The sequence below is a fragment of the Colletotrichum godetiae genome (assembly GCF_030913485.1).
Source record: "Colletotrichum godetiae strain CBS 193.32 chromosome Unknown BDP55scaffold_19, whole genome shotgun sequence".
Taxonomy (NCBI): domain Eukaryota; kingdom Fungi; phylum Ascomycota; class Sordariomycetes; order Glomerellales; family Glomerellaceae; genus Colletotrichum; species Colletotrichum godetiae.
Genome location: NW_026851267.1, coordinates 575,430 through 593,958, shown reverse-complemented (window position 1 = coordinate 593,958; position 18,529 = coordinate 575,430). Strand labels below are relative to the sequence as shown.

The 18,529-nt window shown below is 53.0% G+C and overlaps 6 protein-coding genes and 1 non-coding gene across 7 annotated transcripts; 5 read left to right on the top strand and 2 right to left on the bottom strand.

Moving 5' to 3' along the window:
• Nucleotides 1-547: 547 nt before the first annotated feature.
• BDP55DRAFT_728398 (uncharacterized protein) lies at nt 548-2,124 on the top strand (the record flags this gene model as incomplete). The annotated part of the gene is made up of 3 exons (XM_060579431.1): nt 548-565; nt 629-1,577; nt 1,643-2,124. The coding sequence occupies 3 exons, from the start codon at nt 548-550 to the stop codon at nt 2,122-2,124; spliced, it is 1,449 nt and encodes a 482-aa protein (XP_060430064.1).
• A 594-nt stretch (nt 2,125-2,718) lies between these two features.
• Nucleotides 2,719-2,790, top strand: BDP55DRAFT_t162. The gene has a single exon. It is a non-coding gene; the product is annotated as a tRNA-Met (tRNA).
• Nucleotides 2,791-3,155: 365 nt separating this feature from the next.
• BDP55DRAFT_663060 (major facilitator superfamily transporter) lies at nt 3,156-5,739 on the top strand. The gene is made up of 4 exons (XM_060574848.1): nt 3,156-4,087; nt 4,140-4,352; nt 4,406-5,267; nt 5,325-5,739. Exons 1-4 carry the CDS (start codon nt 3,656-3,658, stop codon nt 5,528-5,530), a joined length of 1,713 nt encoding a protein of 570 aa, XP_060430063.1. The 5' UTR covers nt 3,156-3,655; the 3' UTR covers nt 5,531-5,739.
• A 698-nt stretch (nt 5,740-6,437) lies between these two features.
• BDP55DRAFT_693721 (uncharacterized protein) lies at nt 6,438-8,664 on the top strand (the record flags this gene model as incomplete). The annotated part of the gene is made up of 5 exons (XM_060577263.1): nt 6,438-6,701; nt 6,776-6,840; nt 6,895-7,055; nt 7,117-7,970; nt 8,026-8,664. The coding sequence occupies 5 exons, from the start codon at nt 6,438-6,440 to the stop codon at nt 8,662-8,664; spliced, it is 1,983 nt and encodes a 660-aa protein (XP_060430062.1).
• Nucleotides 8,665-9,301: 637 nt separating this feature from the next.
• On the bottom strand, nt 9,302-10,295 carry BDP55DRAFT_631752 (SCP-like extracellular protein; the record flags this gene model as incomplete). The annotated part of the gene is made up of 3 exons (XM_060572321.1): nt 9,302-9,644; nt 9,712-9,829; nt 9,887-10,295. 3 exons carry the CDS (start codon nt 10,293-10,295, stop codon nt 9,302-9,304), a joined length of 870 nt encoding a protein of 289 aa, XP_060430061.1.
• A 1,769-nt stretch (nt 10,296-12,064) lies between these two features.
• BDP55DRAFT_768232 (uncharacterized protein) lies at nt 12,065-14,428 on the bottom strand (the record flags this gene model as incomplete). Its single annotated transcript, XM_060581020.1, has 3 exons — nt 12,065-13,741; nt 13,811-13,866; nt 13,942-14,428. The coding sequence occupies 3 exons, from the start codon at nt 14,426-14,428 to the stop codon at nt 12,065-12,067; spliced, it is 2,220 nt and encodes a 739-aa protein (XP_060430060.1).
• A 901-nt stretch (nt 14,429-15,329) lies between these two features.
• On the top strand, nt 15,330-17,815 carry BDP55DRAFT_663052 (snf5/smarcb1/ini1). Its single transcript, XM_060574847.1, has 2 exons — nt 15,330-17,269; nt 17,322-17,815. Exons 1-2 carry the CDS (start codon nt 15,623-15,625, stop codon nt 17,415-17,417), a joined length of 1,743 nt encoding a protein of 580 aa, XP_060430059.1. The 5' UTR covers nt 15,330-15,622; the 3' UTR covers nt 17,418-17,815.
• Nucleotides 17,816-18,529: the final 714 nt, after the last annotated feature.

Genomic DNA, 18,529 nt, shown 5'->3' with positions numbered 1-18,529 from the left:
TTGAGGACTTTAGCAATAATGATGAGTTAGAGCAAGAGAAGTTTGAGGAGTGTGTGATGAGAGAGAGAGAGAGAGAGAGAGAGAGAGAGAGAGAGAGAGCAGTGAGAGGTTGAGCTGAAAAGGGGAAGTAGATATATCCCCCATCGGTACAGCCAAGAGGGATGAGTGCACTGTTCCTACCTCGCCTCACTTGGGACACAGGGCAATTAAAAAGGAAAGAACCTTCCGCGATAAGATATGCCCTTATGAAAGAAAATTAGAAAATCGTATGTTGGCGAGCTCAAGGTTTCTTCCAAAGGTCTGAGAAAACACAGGCTGACTCGGAAAGCGCGCCTACCTCACTGAGCCAGTTGAAAGGGGAAGGTGCAAAATTTCCCCTACTTCACCTTACTACCCATCCTTACTTCTACCTCTACCCATACATTGTTCTCTCATTGACTCAGTGCCTTTCTTATACATACACGCTCCTACTTTTCAAGCAAGCTCGCTTACTTGCGCAAAGGTTCCTCACATCGGTTAGAGGCAAATCAAGTTTCTCAGCTACATTATGGCTGAGCATACGCTGGTAAGCTGCTCCAAACACTCAGACTTTAGGAAATCCTTTTCTCGAAATCTCACTTTATTACAGGAAAGCCTCATAGTCATCGATGACACTGACGCTGACTCTCCTGTGAGATCTCCAAAAGAGAAGCCATGCGAGGCAGAGACTTCGCAACCAACCAACATGGACTCTCCCCGCGAGAAGATGCCAATTGCTCATCGGGAACGTCAAACACCCCTCTCCCCTCGACAGAGACTCCACCGAAGACTTTGGAAAAGCTTTCTTAGCAGAAATCTAGAGGCTATTCACTGGGAGAAAAAGAATGTGCGCTACAGTGGCTCGGTGTCACATCACCAGAAACGCACCGTCGTCATCATTCTCAAGGCGAAGGTCGCACTACAAGCACAGCGCATTGAGGACCTTTCAAATCGCCTTAGGAAATGCGAACAAGAGAAGCAAGAACTTGAGGACTTCCTGGACAAGACAGATGATGATGCAGCTGACATGGAGAGGAAGCTAGCGTTGGCGCTTGAGAAGGCCGCTGATACGGAGGCAGAGCTGGCTCAGCGAGAGTCGAATCATCGAGATGCCATGAACAACCTCAATCATGAGTGTGAAAAGCTTCTGGAGCGGACCACGAAACTCGAGGTTCAATTCGCAGCATGTGAGGACACGAGATTAAAGAGTCAACCTCTTGCAAACTCCAGCAAGGTTTCTGACGAGTCGACCACGGCCATATGGGCGAAGATGCAGTACAACATCGACTACCTTGCCAACCACGTTCTCACCGGCTGCCCCCAAGAGAGAGATTTGAAGGACGGCAGCATCAGCGATTCCTGTTTCCTCAGCTCCAATGGCATCAACGATTCCATCGAACAGCATCAAGACGAAGACATGAGAGCCTTTGTTGTGGAACATTACATATGGGAGGCTGTCATTGGACGCTTCTTCGACACTGGCGTAGACGGAACGTACGGGAAGGCTTGGGCTGGCACGATCGGAATGTGTTTCACTACCTGCATTGAGAAGCTGATATGTAAGAACATACCCTATCCTAATATCTTCTTGGTGACCATCGTGACTAATATCTCTATATGGCAGCCATATTCTACCGCAGACAAATGGAGCCAACGAGGGTTTTCAACTGCAAAGCCGAGATCGGAGATATGATTGGCCAGCTGATCGGCATCGACGAAGCGGAGTTGCTTAGAGTCGAACATATGGAGATCATGGCCTTCGCCAAATTCATCCCCACGGATTGCTCTGGTTACCAAGCCAAAGTTGAAAAGCTTTATAAGAACATCCACAAGATATTCGATAATGCACTGGAGCTCCGCGCGATATTCATGGCGTCCGAAGCTTATTTCTACACGGATTGGTGCCGCAAGCGAATAGCAGTTGGAGCCCGCATTCGTTTCGAGGACAAGTCCATGAAAGCCGAAGCTTGGGAGAAGGAGCCTCGCGGCAATGGGAGCACCGTTCTTCTCAACATCTCACCGGCTCTAATGAAGGTTGGCACTGCCGATGGCGACAGCTATGGCTCTGACCTTATGCTGGTGAAGGCGCGGGTTGTCTGCGACTAGGTAGGATTCAGGAAATCGGCATCTTGTCTGGGAGAAAAGAAGAGAGGGGAGGTGAAGTTTCAAAGACAGGTAACTTAGTGCATCAGACTACCTGACGCCAGAAAAGACAGCGTTTAGGCCACCAAATACTTTCCCAACCGCGTGTTACGAGTCGCTATGCCATTCAACATCTAAGAGACAGATCAACTCGACAAGTCTTCCCGTTCGCGATACCTTGGTCTCTATCCGTGTCTCGCTGTACATATCAGCCTATTCGTTCCCTTCCACAATGAGTCCTCTGCCTATGGTGTGATGCTTCGTTGCAAACTGTGAAGGGATAGACAGGAACGAATTATTACCAACAGCTACTCTCAGGGGCACTATGCCGCTAAATCACTATGTGGAAGCCGATGTATGGTGAGTACCGCTAATTTCAAAGCCAAGACAGAGTTTGTCTAAAGAACTTCATTGCAAATAATATTCGCCGGATATTGATGCACCTGTGAACCGGACGCATTTGACAAATGTGAAAGCGAACTAGCTCTGGAGGTGAAATTTGCACGGTTCATGTGCTTAGCAATATAGATTAATAGTTGTGGAAAAGTTTCATCAGCAAGCACAATAGCTCAGGGGTAGAGCGCTGGGCTCATAACCCAGAGGTCCCTGGATCGAAACCAGGTTGTGCTATATGTTTTGCATATTTGGCATCTTTACTTCTCCTTTCGCGCTTTCTGTTCATTTTCCCTGACAATCCATCCATTTGGGTGCGATTCCATACAAGTTTCTCGAGAGACTGTAAACTTTCCACCTCTGCAAAGCCAGTGCAGCGCACCATACCTCACACTTTTCCTCCAAAGTCTATCGCGCACCCTCTCTCCTACCTCGGACAACCACCAAAAAATTCACAGTACAGTTGCAACAGCCCGGCTCATGTCTCAAAAGCCGGAAATCGGAACAGATCCCGGTACTGAAGCCGCTCCACCGCACCAATAACCCTCCCCCCCCCCCCCCCACGCCGAGTCGGTGCCGGCCGAACAAGCTTACTTGAGTCTCAGTTGGCGTAGTCGACGATGATAGGACACCGCCCCGATCTCGCGCCATCGAATGGAGCGCTTATCTCCGCGACAATCCCCCGGAATCGAGTCTCGGTAAATGCTAAAAGCGACCATGAGTCGCGTCATAGACGAGGTTCCGAATTGCCATTCAGTGACTTGTCGGAAGCCTCATCTTTCATCAATGCTACGTCGTTGAAGAACATGGAGTTTACAACTTGATTTAACTTTTGCGCTCAGAGAATAGGGTCCAGGTGGTTGATCGAGACTTTAGAAACAGCGCCTCTCAAGATTGCCTACTCACCGCAATGACTTCACCATTTCTAATCAACTAGCCCCAACGGACTCCCGCACGCTAAGAGCGCTTCGCTCACAAGCGGACGAACAATCTCTGGAAACTCTTGACTTTGTTGAGGTACTCTTTCGCATGCCTGCTACAACTTGAACAGAAAAGAGAGTTAATCGGATCGCACTTGGAGAGTAAATACAGAGGGGACTCGATGTTGGAGAAGCGAAACTCTGCTGAACGCAGCAGAGGTGACACGGACACCAGCAACAAGGACATGGGCTCAACGCCCACAGGCGCAGGCGCAACGGCAGGGCCCGGCGAGGCGGTGGTGGCTGCGGAAGGAAAAGAAGCTTCCATGCCGCAGGAGGTAATACGGAATTCAGCCCCGAACTCTGCCCGGGATGACGGTTTTGGAGACGACGAGAAGCGGTTATCCGCGGGCGGTGGTAATGAGACGAGGTCGCCCTCACCGTCACCTTCGAATTCGGACTGCGAATCGCATCGAGATGGCGGCAAGAAAGATGGGCGCAAAGGGGTTATTGGCGCGACGGTGGGGTTTCTTACGTGGACGCCGCGGAAAATGCGATATGACCCCAAGAATCCTCCCCAATTCACGCTCGGTCTCAACTTCTTGTTCGCAGTTGTAAATTACCTTCAATTACACTCATGATCGAATGAGATGCTAATCGACCCAGGCTGCAACATTCACCGTCGCCAATCTCTACTACAACCAGCCGGTGCTCAACCGGATCGCAGAGACATTCGATGTCAGCTTCGAGAGAGCATCATCGGTAGCGACGCTGATGCAAGCCGGGTATGCAGCGGGGTTACTCTTCATCTGCCCTCTGGGCGACATGCTCCGACGACGGCCGTTCATCTTGGGCCTCATCTGGGTCACAGCGATGCTGGTGAGTAAATCCAACATGACCTTTCGCGAATCACCTCATCCTAACATCTCCAGTGGCTCGGTCTCTGCCTAACAAACTCCTTCCAAGCCTTCCTAGGCCTCTCCTTCATCGTCGGCGCCACAACAGTAACACCACAACTCATGCTCCCGTTGGTAGCAGACATGGCACCCCCCGAACGAAAAGCCAGCTCCCTCTCCATAACAACATCAGGCCTAATGCTCGGCATGCTCATCGCGCGTCTTCTCTCGGGCATCGTGGCAAACTACACCTCCTGGCGCAACATCTACTGGTTCTCCTTTGGCGCACAGAACCTCCTGCTGGTCCTCCTCTTCTTCTTCGTACCGGATTACCCATCGACGAACCCGGATGGGCTGAACTACTTCCGCGCGCTGTGGACTATCATAACGATGTTGTTTACGGAGCCGATACTGGTGCAGGCTTGTCTGATTGGGTTCTTTATTAGTTGTATCTTTACGTCTTTCTGGACGACGTTGACGTTCTTGTTGGCTTCGCCGCCGTACGAGTATCCCTCTATTACGATCGGGTTGTTTTCGCTGATTGGAATTGCGGCGATTTGTGGTGGGCCGGTGTATGGGCGGTTGATCATGGATCGATATGTGCCGTGGCTGTCTTCTGTGCTTGGGCAGACTGTCATCTTGATCGGGTGCATCATTGGTGCTTTCACGGGCACCTTCACCGTTGCTGGGCCTGTGATCCAGGCGATTTGCATAGATATGGGTATTCAGACTGCGCAGACTGCGAACCGGACTGCCATCTATACCATCAATCCCAAGGCCAGGAACCGGGTGAACACAGCGTATATGGTGTGCGTGTTCTGCGGGCAGTTGACGGGTACGGCGGTGGGCAACAGGCTGTATGCGCAAGGCGGGTGGAAGTACAGCGCAGGCACCTCAAGTGTGTATCTCCTCCTCCTCAGTTTCGTTGTTGCTGGGGGTTACTAACGTTCTTTAGTCGGCTTCATCGGGTTGTCGTTGATCATCACCATGCTCAAGGGTCCACAGGAGAAGAGCTGGATCGGCTGGAGCGGCGGCTCCAAGCTGCGCAAAGACGCACCGAAACCACAACCGGCCTCACCCGAAGAAGCACAGGGGCCGGTGGAGGGGTCAGTGGAGAAGAGGACGGATATCGGCGCCGGTGGTGAGGAGAATCGGCGGTGACAGGGCCGATGTGTGGAGGAGCGGACCGGGGGTTGAAGCTATTCGGTGGTTGGGCCGTGCCGCGCTGCCGGAACAGGTGTCCCCCATGGTTCCGGGAGAAGCTAACCGTTCTAGATTAGCGAAAAGAAACTGTGATGCGTGGCTTAGCGAAACTTGATGTATTTATTGGTGTACTCAATGACTTGAAACTAAGATGGAGAAGCTTAATCTGAAAGTTGAAGAGGTGATGACGCAGCTGTTTGGGGTACCAACGGTGGAAGATCCTAGGCTTCAGATCCAGGCTTCATACCAACCTAATGTTGCCCGGCAGCCACTACAGCGAGACCCCGGACAGAGGACCCGCCAAGGACGCCCGCCAAGACCCATAATGAGGCCGTCTGGGGGGGGGGTTGAGTGGTGGCTGAGGGGAGGCAAACTTTAGCGATGCATGTCACTGGACCAGGGGGCCACGGGGGGCAACAATCACGACACTTTGAGGGACCTTAGCGAGGGGGCGGCCGTTGAAGGATGGCTCCGGGTGCTGTAGCCTGTAGGTCTGAAGCCTCAAGCCTCAGCTTCAGCGGCACAGCGGCGAACGCCCCGCGATTGAGGCCCACCAAAATCACCAACCACCCGCCTGCGTCGCTGCGACCATCCGCCAAGATCGGCAAGGCAACCTGGCCGGCGGGAAAAGAGAAAAAACATGTTCCTCATTGATGGGAGAGACCAGGGGGGGTGGTGGATGATTATCTCACTCGCTTTCCTTTTCACACTCACTCTCACCGACTCTCACCTCATTCACCTACAGAATAAGCCTCACTCACCAAGGCAATTCACCAAGGCAACTCACTCACCAATTCAATCTGCCAACACCGAACCTGGCCATGTCAAGCACCAACCAGCTCACCACCATCCCCAAAACGCCCTGATGGCCCGCTACCAAGGCCTCGACTCGTCCGACCTGTTCCGCTTCGACACCCTAGCCTTACGCGACGACATCCTCGTCTCGGACGGCAAATCCGTCTCCAAGGTCGAGTACGACGAGTACGTTGTCTTCAAAAAGGACAATGGCATTCCCTCGGGCGCCAAGACGGGACTAGCGGAGGACGAGGATATCAGTTTTCAGTTGCAGCATAAGGAGGAAGTGCCTGGTCATCAGACGCTTGATTTAGCATTTCGTCATGGGTACTCTGTTGACCATAATGCGAGTCTCCCCCTGATATAACCCAACTGAGGCTATCTTACAAGAAACTAACATCTTACCAGGGTGCATTTACCCAAGATCCAGCACGGCATCCAGAGTTGGTTCTAGATGGACGGGTCCGACGAGTGTGAGTTCACTCACCTTCTGGGCCTTCATCTCAGACAGGGACTAACAACCACAGTATCTGCTTCCGCCGCAACAAGTCCTTCGACCGTCGAGAAGACGGCATCACCATGACCCCAAAAGACCTTGACGCAATGGACCTACACCCCGCCACCCTCCAATACTCCCGCCGCGTCACAAACGAATCCCGCTTCTGGTCCCTCGACCGCTCCAAACTGAGTGAGTACCTCAACTCCAACTCATCTCACTCACAATGGACGCCACACTGACACTCAGGCAGGCCTCATCCTGTCCTTCTCCAAAAACCCAAGAACCCCCTACGACTTCCTCTCCCTAACCTACGACGTCCGCTCCCGCACCTCCTCCGTCCTCGTCCGCCAATCCTACCACCCGCGCCAGCACTCCCTCGAGAACCTAGACGAATACGACCAGCGCCTCGAGGCCTGCCGCGCTCACTGGGCCCACCCCTTCATCACCCCCGTCGTCCTCCTCCAGGTGCAATTCATGCGCACCGAAGAGGCCGTCATGGAGAACATCAACCACGTCAAGGCCCTCGAGTGGCAGGTCAGCTCCATCGCCGGCTTCGAAGCGTTCGAAATGGAGCGCGAGAAGAGGTCGAAGCTCATGCGGAGGCTGACGTTTGCTTCTTCGACGGCGGCGGCGTCGCATAATGAGAAGACGCCACAGATTGCGGGGCCGATGAGTATGGCGAATTTGATGAAGAGCGCGCATGACGTGCTCAAGGAGTCGATTAAGCTTCTTGATACCGTTAGGTGGATGGAGAGGGTGGTCAAGTTGATGCTGTCGGCTGGTGATGAGCTCGCGGAGCGCATGTCGACGGGGGAGCTCAAGATCCGGCTGGATGATTTCCATATACGGCAGACGGACGCCGATCGGAGGGATGAGCAGGACCAGCAGGCCCAGCCTGACGAACCGCCTACGGGGCCACCGTCACGATCATCTGCGAGTACGAGGAGGCGGTCTCTGCCAAAGGCTCCTGATCCGTTGGCTGATCCGCTGGGTAATCATTGGCATGAGATTCGGCAGTATCTCGAGGGATTACAACGGATGTGCATGGGTCTTGAAACAGATCGTCGTATGTCAGAGGCCCGATGCCGCGCTCAGATCGATATCGTAAGTGACCATCGACATATCCCTCCGTGTTCCGCTGAGCTCACATGCAGCCCAGATCTACAGTAAAATGGCCCAAGAAGACAACGTCCTCAACGCCCGCATGGCCGTCGCCTCCTCCCGCGACTCCTCCTCAATGAAAGCCCTCGCCGTAATAACAGCAGTCTTCCTCCCCGGCGAATTCCTCGGCACCCTCTTCGGCATGTCCATGTTCGACTGGCAAGCCTCGGGTGAAGACGCAGACAGCAGCGACAACGGAGGCGGCACCTCCACGAACCCCAAAGATCCGATCCCCGTGCTTAGCCACCTCTTCTGGGTCTACTGGGCCACCGTCATCCCTTTGACCATTGGGATTTTGGTCGCGTGGCGCGCGTGGTGGGTGAACCAGGACCGGTACTTCCGAAGGCATCTGTCGCGGGAGCTGTCGGAGGAGCGGTATTGGACTGCTGATGGGAAGCCGAGGGACTTGGAGCATTCGTTTTGGTGGGATTTCTTGTACTTGTCTGCGAGGCGGGATGAGCGGCCCGCGCCGTCGGCGAGTGATTTGTATGGGAGTAATACGCTTGAGCTGTCGCCGAGTATGTCGCAGGATAAAGACGATATGAGGTCTCCGCGCGGGGATATGACTGTTCGGAGAGGGCAGATTTCGTTTTTGAGGTCGCAGAGTATCCGGCAACGGAATACTGTTGCGGTGTAGTATTTAGTCTGAGTATGTTGTACATGTAGTTATGATCCTTGATGTTGGGCGGCTTGCTTGCTTTCTTGCATCGTTTTTGGGTGGTACTCTTGGTATTTGGTGATCGGAGAAGTATCTATTCGCGTCATGATGGGTCATCTAGCTAGAAATACGCCTGGCCGAGGAAGATATATAGATGAAATAAATGCCCATGATTTATGACGACAAAGAGGTCAATGATGACTACTCCCGATGTCTCGTGTGATGGCTCGGGCATCCAGCCAGGCTAGGGAATTACTGTCCATGGAACCTTTGCTAAGTCTCAACGTTCGTAGGCAAAGCAAGGGAAGACAATGGATCGAGGGAGTTGCCATGATAGCCTCGTGACGAAACGCCAGACAACAGCAAGGGAAGTACCGAGTAGGTGATCACATGAGAAAGAAACACAGACAATCATCACCAGGAACAAACAAGTGCAAATGATTCTTTACTGCATTGTGGAGATATCTGGACTAAGGTGCTCGTCCCATCACGGTATAACCATGCCATATCCTTATCTCCCCCAAAATATGCAGTCTTCTTGATCAATGTCAATGTACCTCCCGAAATCCCAATCCATGTTGGGCAGTGAGAAATGTTGTTGAAGAAAAAGGCAGACCTAGACAAGACTCCAAGTCACACCGCTGACGCGGCCGCGGCCAAGGTCACCCAGGAGGGCCTTGAAGACGGCAGGGCTGACGTCAATGTCGTTCTCAGCGCAACCCATGCACTTGTCAGTCACCTTAACGTCGACGGACTTGCCCTCGGCCTGAATGCGGACAGTCTTGCCACAGAGGGGATTTCCGTTGGACTGGGAACCCATCTTGATGTGGGAGATGGCAACAATCATGGAGTTGTCGTTGTCAGTCCAGCCACAGGCGCCAAGACCAGGGTTGAAGAAGGTGATGTCGCCCTGGAAGGGACCAGGGCTGAGATCCTGACGAGCCAAGATAGCGGGGGGCCTGGAGCGAACCAGTGTTAGCATCTGCAGGAGAGTTGGACAAGAAGAAAAAGGACAAGGCAACTTACTCAACGTCCTTGAAGACACGGCAGACGGTGAAGGAGGTGAGAGGGTCCGGAGCGCCATCCTTTCTGCCCAGGCGGGTAGAGCAACCGATGTGAGTCACCTTCTCGGAGAGAAGCTGCTCTGTAGAAAAAGGTCAGACAAACTCAAGGAAAGTGAGTAGGTGAAGTAAGAACAAACCAGTGGTGCTACAAGTCTCGTAGTAGTTCTCGACGGTGGTCTGGAAATTGTTCATATCCTTGAAGCTGAGCCAAAGCTTGACAGCCGAGGCGAGAGGGTTGGTGACCTGAACGCTGTCCTTGGCCACAGAGCTGAAGTAGGCAATGACCTCGCCAGCACCATCACGCTGATGAGCAGGAGCACGGCCAATGTAGCCCTGAGCGGCGAGCGCAGTCGCCCAGAGGTCGGCGTCCTGCACGAGCTTGTTGTCCCAAAGAATGGCAGGGACACCTGCCTCGGAACGAGCAGTGTTGAGCATGGAAAGGGCGCGGTTCTCGTCGCCACTGAGAAGGCCAGGAGCAGCGTGGACGATGCTGACGGCAGTGAGGCCGACTGCAACGCCAATGAAGAGAGTCTTGACGCTGAGCATGTTGACTGTTGTGTGTGGAATGTGGGAGATGGAAAGTGAAGTATGTATGTGTGTGTGTGTGTGTGTGTGAACTGAAGTGAATGTGAAGTCTGAAAGAGACAGTGTTGGATTGGAAGTTGAGGTGAAGAAAAAAAGACGCAGTCTTTGAAGTTGGGTATCAACGAAGAAGAGTTATGGGAGTGTGTGTGTGAGAAGAAGAAGAAGAAGAGAAGGTTGTGGGTGGGAGAGAGAGGGGGGTTATATAAGGGTCGGAGGAGGGAGGGCTAGAGAAGCAGAGGAAGGAGTCCAAAGTCTTGTATCTTCCGTTGAGAAAGCTTCTCGTCTGTAAGAGAATTCCAAGGCGTCCTGGCGGCAAGAACGATTCGAAAGGAATCAAGTTAACGGTTGCAGAATCGTCGGCCTCCTCTTGACCGGGCTATCCTTCCCATTCAGAGATGATATGGTGGTGGTAGGTAACGGTGGGAGGCAAAAATTCCGAGATTATCATGATGGTGGCAATACCTGAAGACTTGTACGCAGAAGTTAGAGCCTTTCAGGGGAAACTGGCACAACTCCCTTGGGGCACAAATGGAGGACTGGATGGGCGACACAACATGGAGAGACCAATGATGTAGAGCTGACCTGACAGTACGGCAATCTATATGAAGCACCATGACAAGCCATCTCGGAATCTTCCCCGAAGCACAACATCTGGGCCAGAAGAGAGGGTAAAGGCCAGAGTGGTGAACGGCCCTGGTTTCGGTTGCTGCTTGACAGCTACCTGAGCTGCAAGAACGTCCCTTCCCCCCTTAACAACTTCTGAATATCATTGAATTGAAAGCACGTGATTCGAATCCGGTGGAATTTATCTGAAGTGTGGATTCTCAGTGAAGCCAAGCCTTGTGGGCAGGAGCATGGTCACACTGCGTATGCACTCAAGGTGATCCCCAGACGTGGTCAGTAACAAAGACACCCCGCACAAACGTGCAGTTTCTCATGCCTGTGGAACATATCAGTTATACAGTAGTATCAGTAGATACCAAATTTTCGTTCGTGAGAGCTGTCATGAGCTGTGGTGATGGGCCCTTGCCTTCGACGCGGTGGCTCCCATCCACTGAGCCTCCCTACAAACACAACACCACCCAATCGGCGACTCTTTTTGGCTCTTGTAACACGTGTCCCAGGCGACGTTAAATGATGATATATCGCGATTGCAAAGTCGAATCACAACTATTTCGCACGGATTGTTGATGTGGCCTCTTCATCCTGCCTGTAATTACGCACCTGCTTCCTCGAGCTGTGTGGGCCAGCCTCACAGTATATTCCACAACCGCACGGCCCTCCCTTTGTTACCTAGCAAAACCGCCTCATTTTCAACAAGAAGAAGGAACGGTTGCGGAAGTGACGATTTGAGTTCCGCAGGTGGGTGGAAGGTGTAGCACAGTGGCTGTTCTGGGAGTGCTGGACAGTTTGAGTGTGGTGGTTCGAGGATTTGGGCGGCCATGTCGAGCAACCATGGACTCCTTACATGTAAAAGTGTTTGAAACAGCATTCGGCAAAGTAATTATATAAATGGGAGCAACCTGTGTAGTATGGCATTCTATACTGTTTGCTTGTGGCAGCGAGATCCCCAAGGAGAAGTCAAATGTCTGGGAAGGCTAGGCGCGACGAACACGTGGTTATGGAACACATCCGTCTCTATCCAGAGGACACTTCAGTCCGTCTGTGAATCAGTAAACAAACAGTCTATGTTATTGCCAGATCGCATCTTATTTCAAAGCTTAATCTGCTCAAAGAATATCTCTGATCTGGTCCCAAACATCGTCGTCAAGCTTTGGTAGTCTGACAACGTTCCGTTCATACCAACTACGTTCGAACACCTGCCCATTGCCTTCCTTCTGTCGGTATATGGGCAACTCCCAATCCTCGGGCATGATCTTCCGCCCATACTCGTTGTCCTCCAACTCGAAGTCTATAGCTTGATTCTTCTGCAAGATCTTGCTCCAGAACGGCAGGTGCTTCTCGAGGCCAAGAGCACCCAGCAACGCAGCAAGCTTATCTTCCGCACTTTTCCGCTCCTGGGCGAGGGTAGCAAGTATCTGGAAGTACTCCTTCGAAGTCGCAGCGTCCCCTCTTTCTACAATCTTGAGAAGCAGCTTGGTCCAGTGCGTAATCAGTACCGGGTCAAGCGTGCCCTCGAGCATTCTGAACTCGATGGTGCCCTTTATACGTGGGTCATTGCTCGGCTTCGAAAAGTCCCAACCGAGGGTGCCGAAGGCGGTGCCGCCCTTGCACCCACGAAACGGGGCGAGCTGACTTAGAAGAACAGAGAGACTATCTGTAGCCCAGAGCTTTGCCAGCTGACCCCGCAGCTTCCGGGGCAAGTCGTTCATGGGAACGTTGGCTTCCAGATCCAACAACACCTTGGCCATGACCACCTGGAGAGGGTTGTCTTGTGACTTGTTATCTGCGTCCTCGAAATCAAACGCTGCGGTGTAGTCGGGTAAACCGTCAGCCTTTGCGATAATTGCATCGAGGTGGAGAGGCAGCGTCATGGGATTCCACTGCCTAGAAGGGTGGACGAGAGTATATAGAATCGGGTCAGCAATCATGATCAACGTGGCGATACGCTTCAAGCTGCGAAGAGAAAACTTGCGAACACTACCCACGTGGACGTGTAGACCACAACTGACGTCCAGCATCGGTCTCAGCCCACCGCGGAGGATCCTCAAGACGTCGACAATCTTGCCGAAATCTTCGGGTGAGTCACGCAATACGGGACTGGACATCTCCATCCCAGTGTGCCCGGCGTACCCCTTTTCACCGGAAGCCCAGTCAGAAAGGCTAGGGTCTCTCTCAATGTACCAGCACTGGAACTCTGCGATGACATCTTCCAAGAAGTGAAGATGACAGCCCGCAGCATCTGCGATGGATTGTATCCCCGGTATGGATATTTTGCCCTCGTAGTCGTCTCGGAGGTCAAAGACGGTGTCCCATGCCGCGCTAAAGTACCCCTCGTCGCAGAGCATTGTCTCTAGTTGTTTCGCTGATTCATCGTGGGCCTGTCCGCGCTCGTCTTTGGGGTTGGTACCAAGGTGTTTATCTATCAGGTCGGCCAGCTTGTCGAGCTCGCTCTGTGGTGGGGGGTTGGTTGGACTTGGGAGGACATACGGGGTGAAATGATTGTAGACCCAGCGTTGATCGTCGATGTCTTTGCCGGCGTGTTTGGTATCGGTGAAAGGGACGAGGAACTCGAGTTCGATGCCAAAGGTGTACGGCGACAAGTCTTCGTCGTCTTCGAGGTTGATGGTGGGTTTGCGAAGGCGGTGGGCGTCAAGTTCCGGAACGAATGGGTTCTGGCCGAGAGGTTCGTAGTATGCTGCTTGTGCATGGAGGTTAATATCTTCGAGCAAATGAAGGATTTTGTACGAACCAGACGATCCAAACGCAGAGTTGGATAGCTTCAACTGTGCAAGAACACGGTCTACTCGATCCTTAGACTCGTTCAGGCAAAAATTGACGGCGCCGTGACATACCTTGATCCAGTTCTCGATTGCATGAGAGTCCAAAGTGCCGGCGTGTTGGGAAAATCCTATGATTCTCTTCTAAGGATCTTTGTCGAGGAGCCTGGAAAAGTCGTAGGCGCTGGAGAAAACGCTTGGTCTACCTTCCCAGTCCCGGACGTGGATCTCAGTACCATTCATGATCTCCTTCAAGCTTTTAGTTGCCGTAATCTGGAGGACTGCTTCGTTCTCAATGTCTGACCCTCGGATGGAGGGTGGTTCGAGCATGCTGACCTTGTTAGCAGTTGGTAGACCACGAGTGAAGAACGCCTCGGTGGGCTCACCGCGCCATTCAGCATCAGAGAGGAAGGCGTGCGAATCGGTGCTGAAGTTACGTGCAAACTCGAGACCCGGAGCAAATAGTGAGCCCGGTCCACAGTATTCCGCATGCAGGTCGTTTAGACGCGGTGAGGCGTACCAGAGAAAGGTGAGAACTCTACAGACCTCTGGGAGGGTGAAGTCTCCCCCCTCGGGCTTGACTTCCACTCTCAGGCGGGGGATTTCGTTGAAGGCGATAGTGAGTTTCTTCGAGTCTTTGAGAACGGAACAGATTGATATGATTAAAACCGATGCCAGCGGGATCATAGGCATGAGCGGAGAACGGATGCTGACGAGGTGCCATCTCGGAGACCCTTGTACATTGAGCTCTTGCTCGTCCAATACAATATTCCAAGCATTTGAGTTTGAAACCTCAAGGTTTCCAGCACCATTTTTGGTTGCAACTGCGGTAGGTATATCTACTTGGCAGAGACCGCTTGCGATAATTTGGACTAGATCCTGGCGTTCTTCTTCGGCTGCACCGTCTTTGATTCTCCGGTCCTCGTCATCATCGTTTGAAGACCGACGTGCTGCCGGTGAATCAGGGCATTGAATGAGGAATTGTAGCACAAATCGGACTTTCAACTGTCGGCCACCACTGGATTGTTGGAACCTGTTCATTTTCCTCAGCTTCTTGATGTGCTTTTTGTAAGTCTGCGTTTCGGGAGACGTCTTGAGGTTTGATTCTTATGTTATATGTTTGTTGCTAAGAATTCGTTGGAGATAACTTTCGTGTAAAGTATCGATATCAATGGGAACTTCTTTGGAATATGTATCGGAAGCAATGATGTGGTCTTTAGCATTCCCTGTTCTCCGTGCCTTGGGCCTTAGCAACGCAACAACTGAGCTGTTTCGCATTGTGATGATTGCACAAAGACATTCTTCCATTGGAAAAGGCACAATTGCTTTGTTGCAGTACTAATAAAAACATACCGAAAGGCCTTCTCTTCGAGAAAAGCTGCCCTATGATGCAATTCCTTGTCTTTGAGCGACCGGTGAACTTTGGTAGCTCGGTGTACCTTACCTCGATGCGTCGGTGAGCTCGGTGAACTCTGTGATCTCGGTGAGCCTTTTGGTACTGGTGTGTGGCTCAACGCGCTAAACCCTTTTGGAGCTGGACCTGGGTCGGGAAACGCCGACCTGATTTTTCTGACGCGCCCTGCTGCTCTCCAATGCATTTCCAACGCGATCCACATCTCACAATCGGTGCAGCGCTCCCCTTCCAGCCTCAACACGACGGATATTTCCATCGGCGCGCAACGAGGCATCCGGCGATACAGCTCCTCACGCATTCAACGTCAGTCGCTAGGGATAGACGAAACGTCAATTCACGTTTGCGCGTGGCAGTCGACTGCCCCGATCCGCGCAGTCCCGTCTCGTCTCTCCCTCGAAGTGTCCCCGGCCACTTCTCCGCCCATCGTCTTGCGACAACCTGCCATGACCCATTGGGTCTCATAGTCTCCCAACATGGACGCCCGACCGAAGCCGCAGGCCTTCCTGTCTACCTATGCGCCACGAATCCGAGCCTACAACAACTCACTCCTGACCCCAAACGTCGCCAGCGCTCCGGCCACGACCAACTCCCGAGTGACAAAGCGTGGCACAACCATCATCAACTATGCAGAGGACGGCTACGATGAAATCGATGATGACGACGACAATGGCCGTCGTCGCCCGACTGGTCTGCGCAGTCTCAGAAGAGTAGACGATTCGGCGATCAGCCAGGATCTTCTGGACAAGGCTGGAAAGGACACGGACGAGCCTGTCGAGGTACAGGGCATCTGGAGAGACTGGTTTGGCAAGGGACGTCAAGTACGGAATGACCAGCAAAACTCGGCGCAAGCAGACCTCCCTCTGACTTTGATTCCCATCCGAATCGAACTCGATATTCCGTCCTTTTTGCCCCAGGTCGCCTTCCCATCGGCGCCTCATACTGTCGACACAACACTCCCGCAATACCGAGCGCAAGAAATGACGCCGCCCTACCGGCTTCGCGATACCTTCCTCTGGAACCTCCACGAGACGGTCATCACGACCGAGCAATTTGCGCAAACATACGTTCAAGACCTCGACTTGCCGAACCGTCACAACCTGATGCTTGATATCGCCAGGCAGATCCGGACGCAGCTTGAAGAGTATGCTGGTGTTGCCCTGCACCCCTTGTTCCACGCGCAGGCGCAGAACTCTGGAATCAACGACGCAACTAAGCCGAGCTCGATGATCAACCAGGACGAGACGCCCACCCCCGCCGCAGCAATCAGCCGCTCCGACACTCCAATGCAGAACGGCGGCATCGGGACACCATCTCGGTTCAAGGACGCGACATCAGCACCAGACGTTACCGCTCATGCAAGCCCTATTCCCGTCGACTCCGACGAGTATGACCATGACGACGCCTACCGATGCATTGTCACCCTCAGCATCAACCTCCAGTCAGCATTGTACACTGACAAGTTTGAGTGGTCTCTGCTGCATCCTCCGGGTATGCCAGAGGCCTTTGCCAGTCAAACATGCCAAGACCTTGGATTGACAGGCGAATGGGTCCCCGCCGTCACACACTCCATTTACGAAGCAGTATTGCGCCTCAAGAAAGAGGCCTGTGAAGCGGGTGGACTGGTGATGGGCTGGAACGGAGTACGCGAGTTCCCCAACGATGCCACGGCTGGAGCCGACGCCGGGTGGCGTTACGATCCGGAAAATCTGGCCGATCCCTGGGAGCCCAAGGTTGAGATCCTCAGCAAGGAAGAGATGGAGAAGCGAGAAGGCGATAGAGAGCGACAGATTCGTAGACTCCGCCGCGAGACTGCTCGCTTCAGCTCGACTACTGGCTTGGTGGGCGGCGTGCCATTCTCTGGATTTGGCAACGTGGTGGAGGCTCCGGAAGAGGAGCGTATGGGCAGAGGCGAGCGGTCCAAGAAGAAGCGTCGCTTCCGCAGTTTGAGCCCGATAGGCCGATCTGGTACCCCTGGCGGACGCGGAACGCCAGACGTGGGTTCCGGATACGGTGCAGGAAGCGGCTTGACGGACACGGAGCGCTTATCGTGGAGATGCTGCCACTGCTGCCTCTGGGGCTCAAGTGTGTGGGCGGTGAGACCTGGACCTGCAGGACCACGGGTGAGTTCCTAATCTGGTAATGAAGAAGATGTGTGGGCTAACAGAACATCAGTCACTCTGCCAAAACTGCGGATTGCTGTACGAGCGGGATGGCAAGCTGCCTCGTCAAACCAAGAATATGCATCTTACGGTCATTCGAACGGCATAAGAGAACAAGATGGAGCTTGTCATTTGTCATTTTATGGGCGACGACGTCGGTGCTATCTAGAAAGCAGGGCGAAAGCGAGAGAGAGAGAGAGAGAGAGACATAATCGGGTATGAACGACGCATCGGATGGTCCAGGAGGAGAACTGTGCGCTGTGGACTAGTTCTTTGTGTACATGATGCGCTGGCGGCGGTTCTTGCAGGCAGTCAGGCAGGCAGGCGTTTTACTGGGGATAATCTGGCCCTGGCCTAATGGGCAGGGCAGTCAAAGGAGTCCGGCTGCGAGCAGGGTTGCGCGATATTCCAGTTGTTTTCGGGCTAATTACGGTCGAGATGTCCCTTTGTCGTAGGGGGAAGTATTGTAGACTATGTGTAGAGATCCAATATACACACAGACAAGCATCCTCCGGGCCAGCCTTCAGGTGACGTATGGCTAAGCACAACAATACCCAATGTGATATCGTGAAGAGGGAAGGCCTGGGTAGGTAACTCCATACATCCACAGCTTTTACCTTTATCGCTCCCACTGACTCTTCGCACTACATCCACCTGTACCAATAGTACTACTCTTGTTGCCTGTTTCCCTGCGTGTATTCCTGGGGAATATGCTTGAAAAGATAGCGAGAATGATGGTAGTAATACTTTTAGAAGAGGGGTTATGAACGTGTTGATCGGTTGGTGTTCGTTCGTCACCCACAAGGGCCAGGCTGGATACGTACTGTATACGCTTTACTGTGTAAAAGGCATCTCACACCGTCCCCTCACTCACTCAACCACCTCGATCTTCTCATCTCTCAGACACACTACACCCCTCAACCTCCAGCTCTTCATCTCAGAGTAACACGTGAAGCTCACTCACCTTCCCGACAATCCCCCATCGTTCCGAAGTCATTTCCGAAATCTTTAAAACAGTACATTACGGCGAGTACCCGCGGCCAGCGCCAGGCCGACCCTCTGCTGCCGCATGTTCCCCTGCCCTAACGGCCAGCGAGTGCGACGTCGTGGCAAAGGAAGGCCAGAGATGCCGAATTGGGACGTGAAAAACCACGGAGCTCCTCGACCGTCAGCCTCCGCAATTTTCCCACAGAAAAACTTGACGCTTTCCCCTTGTTGGCA

Excerpts from the sequence above, each read along its gene's own strand:
- BDP55DRAFT_663060 (XM_060574848.1), top strand. The coding sequence starts at position 3,656 with ATGTTGGAGAAGCGAAACTCTGCTGAACGCAGCAGAGGTGACACGGAC. Across the intron at positions 4,088-4,139 it reads TCAACTTCTTGTTCGCAGTT|GCTGCAACATTCACCGTCGC; the intron begins GTAAATTACCTT and ends TAATCGACCCAG. Across the intron at positions 4,353-4,405 it reads TCTGGGTCACAGCGATGCTG|TGGCTCGGTCTCTGCCTAAC; the intron begins GTGAGTAAATCC and ends TAACATCTCCAG.
- BDP55DRAFT_663052 (XM_060574847.1), top strand. The coding sequence starts at position 15,623 with ATGGACGCCCGACCGAAGCCGCAGGCCTTCCTGTCTACCTATGCGCCA. Across the intron at positions 17,270-17,321 it reads CTGGACCTGCAGGACCACGG|TCACTCTGCCAAAACTGCGG; the intron begins GTGAGTTCCTAA and ends ACAGAACATCAG.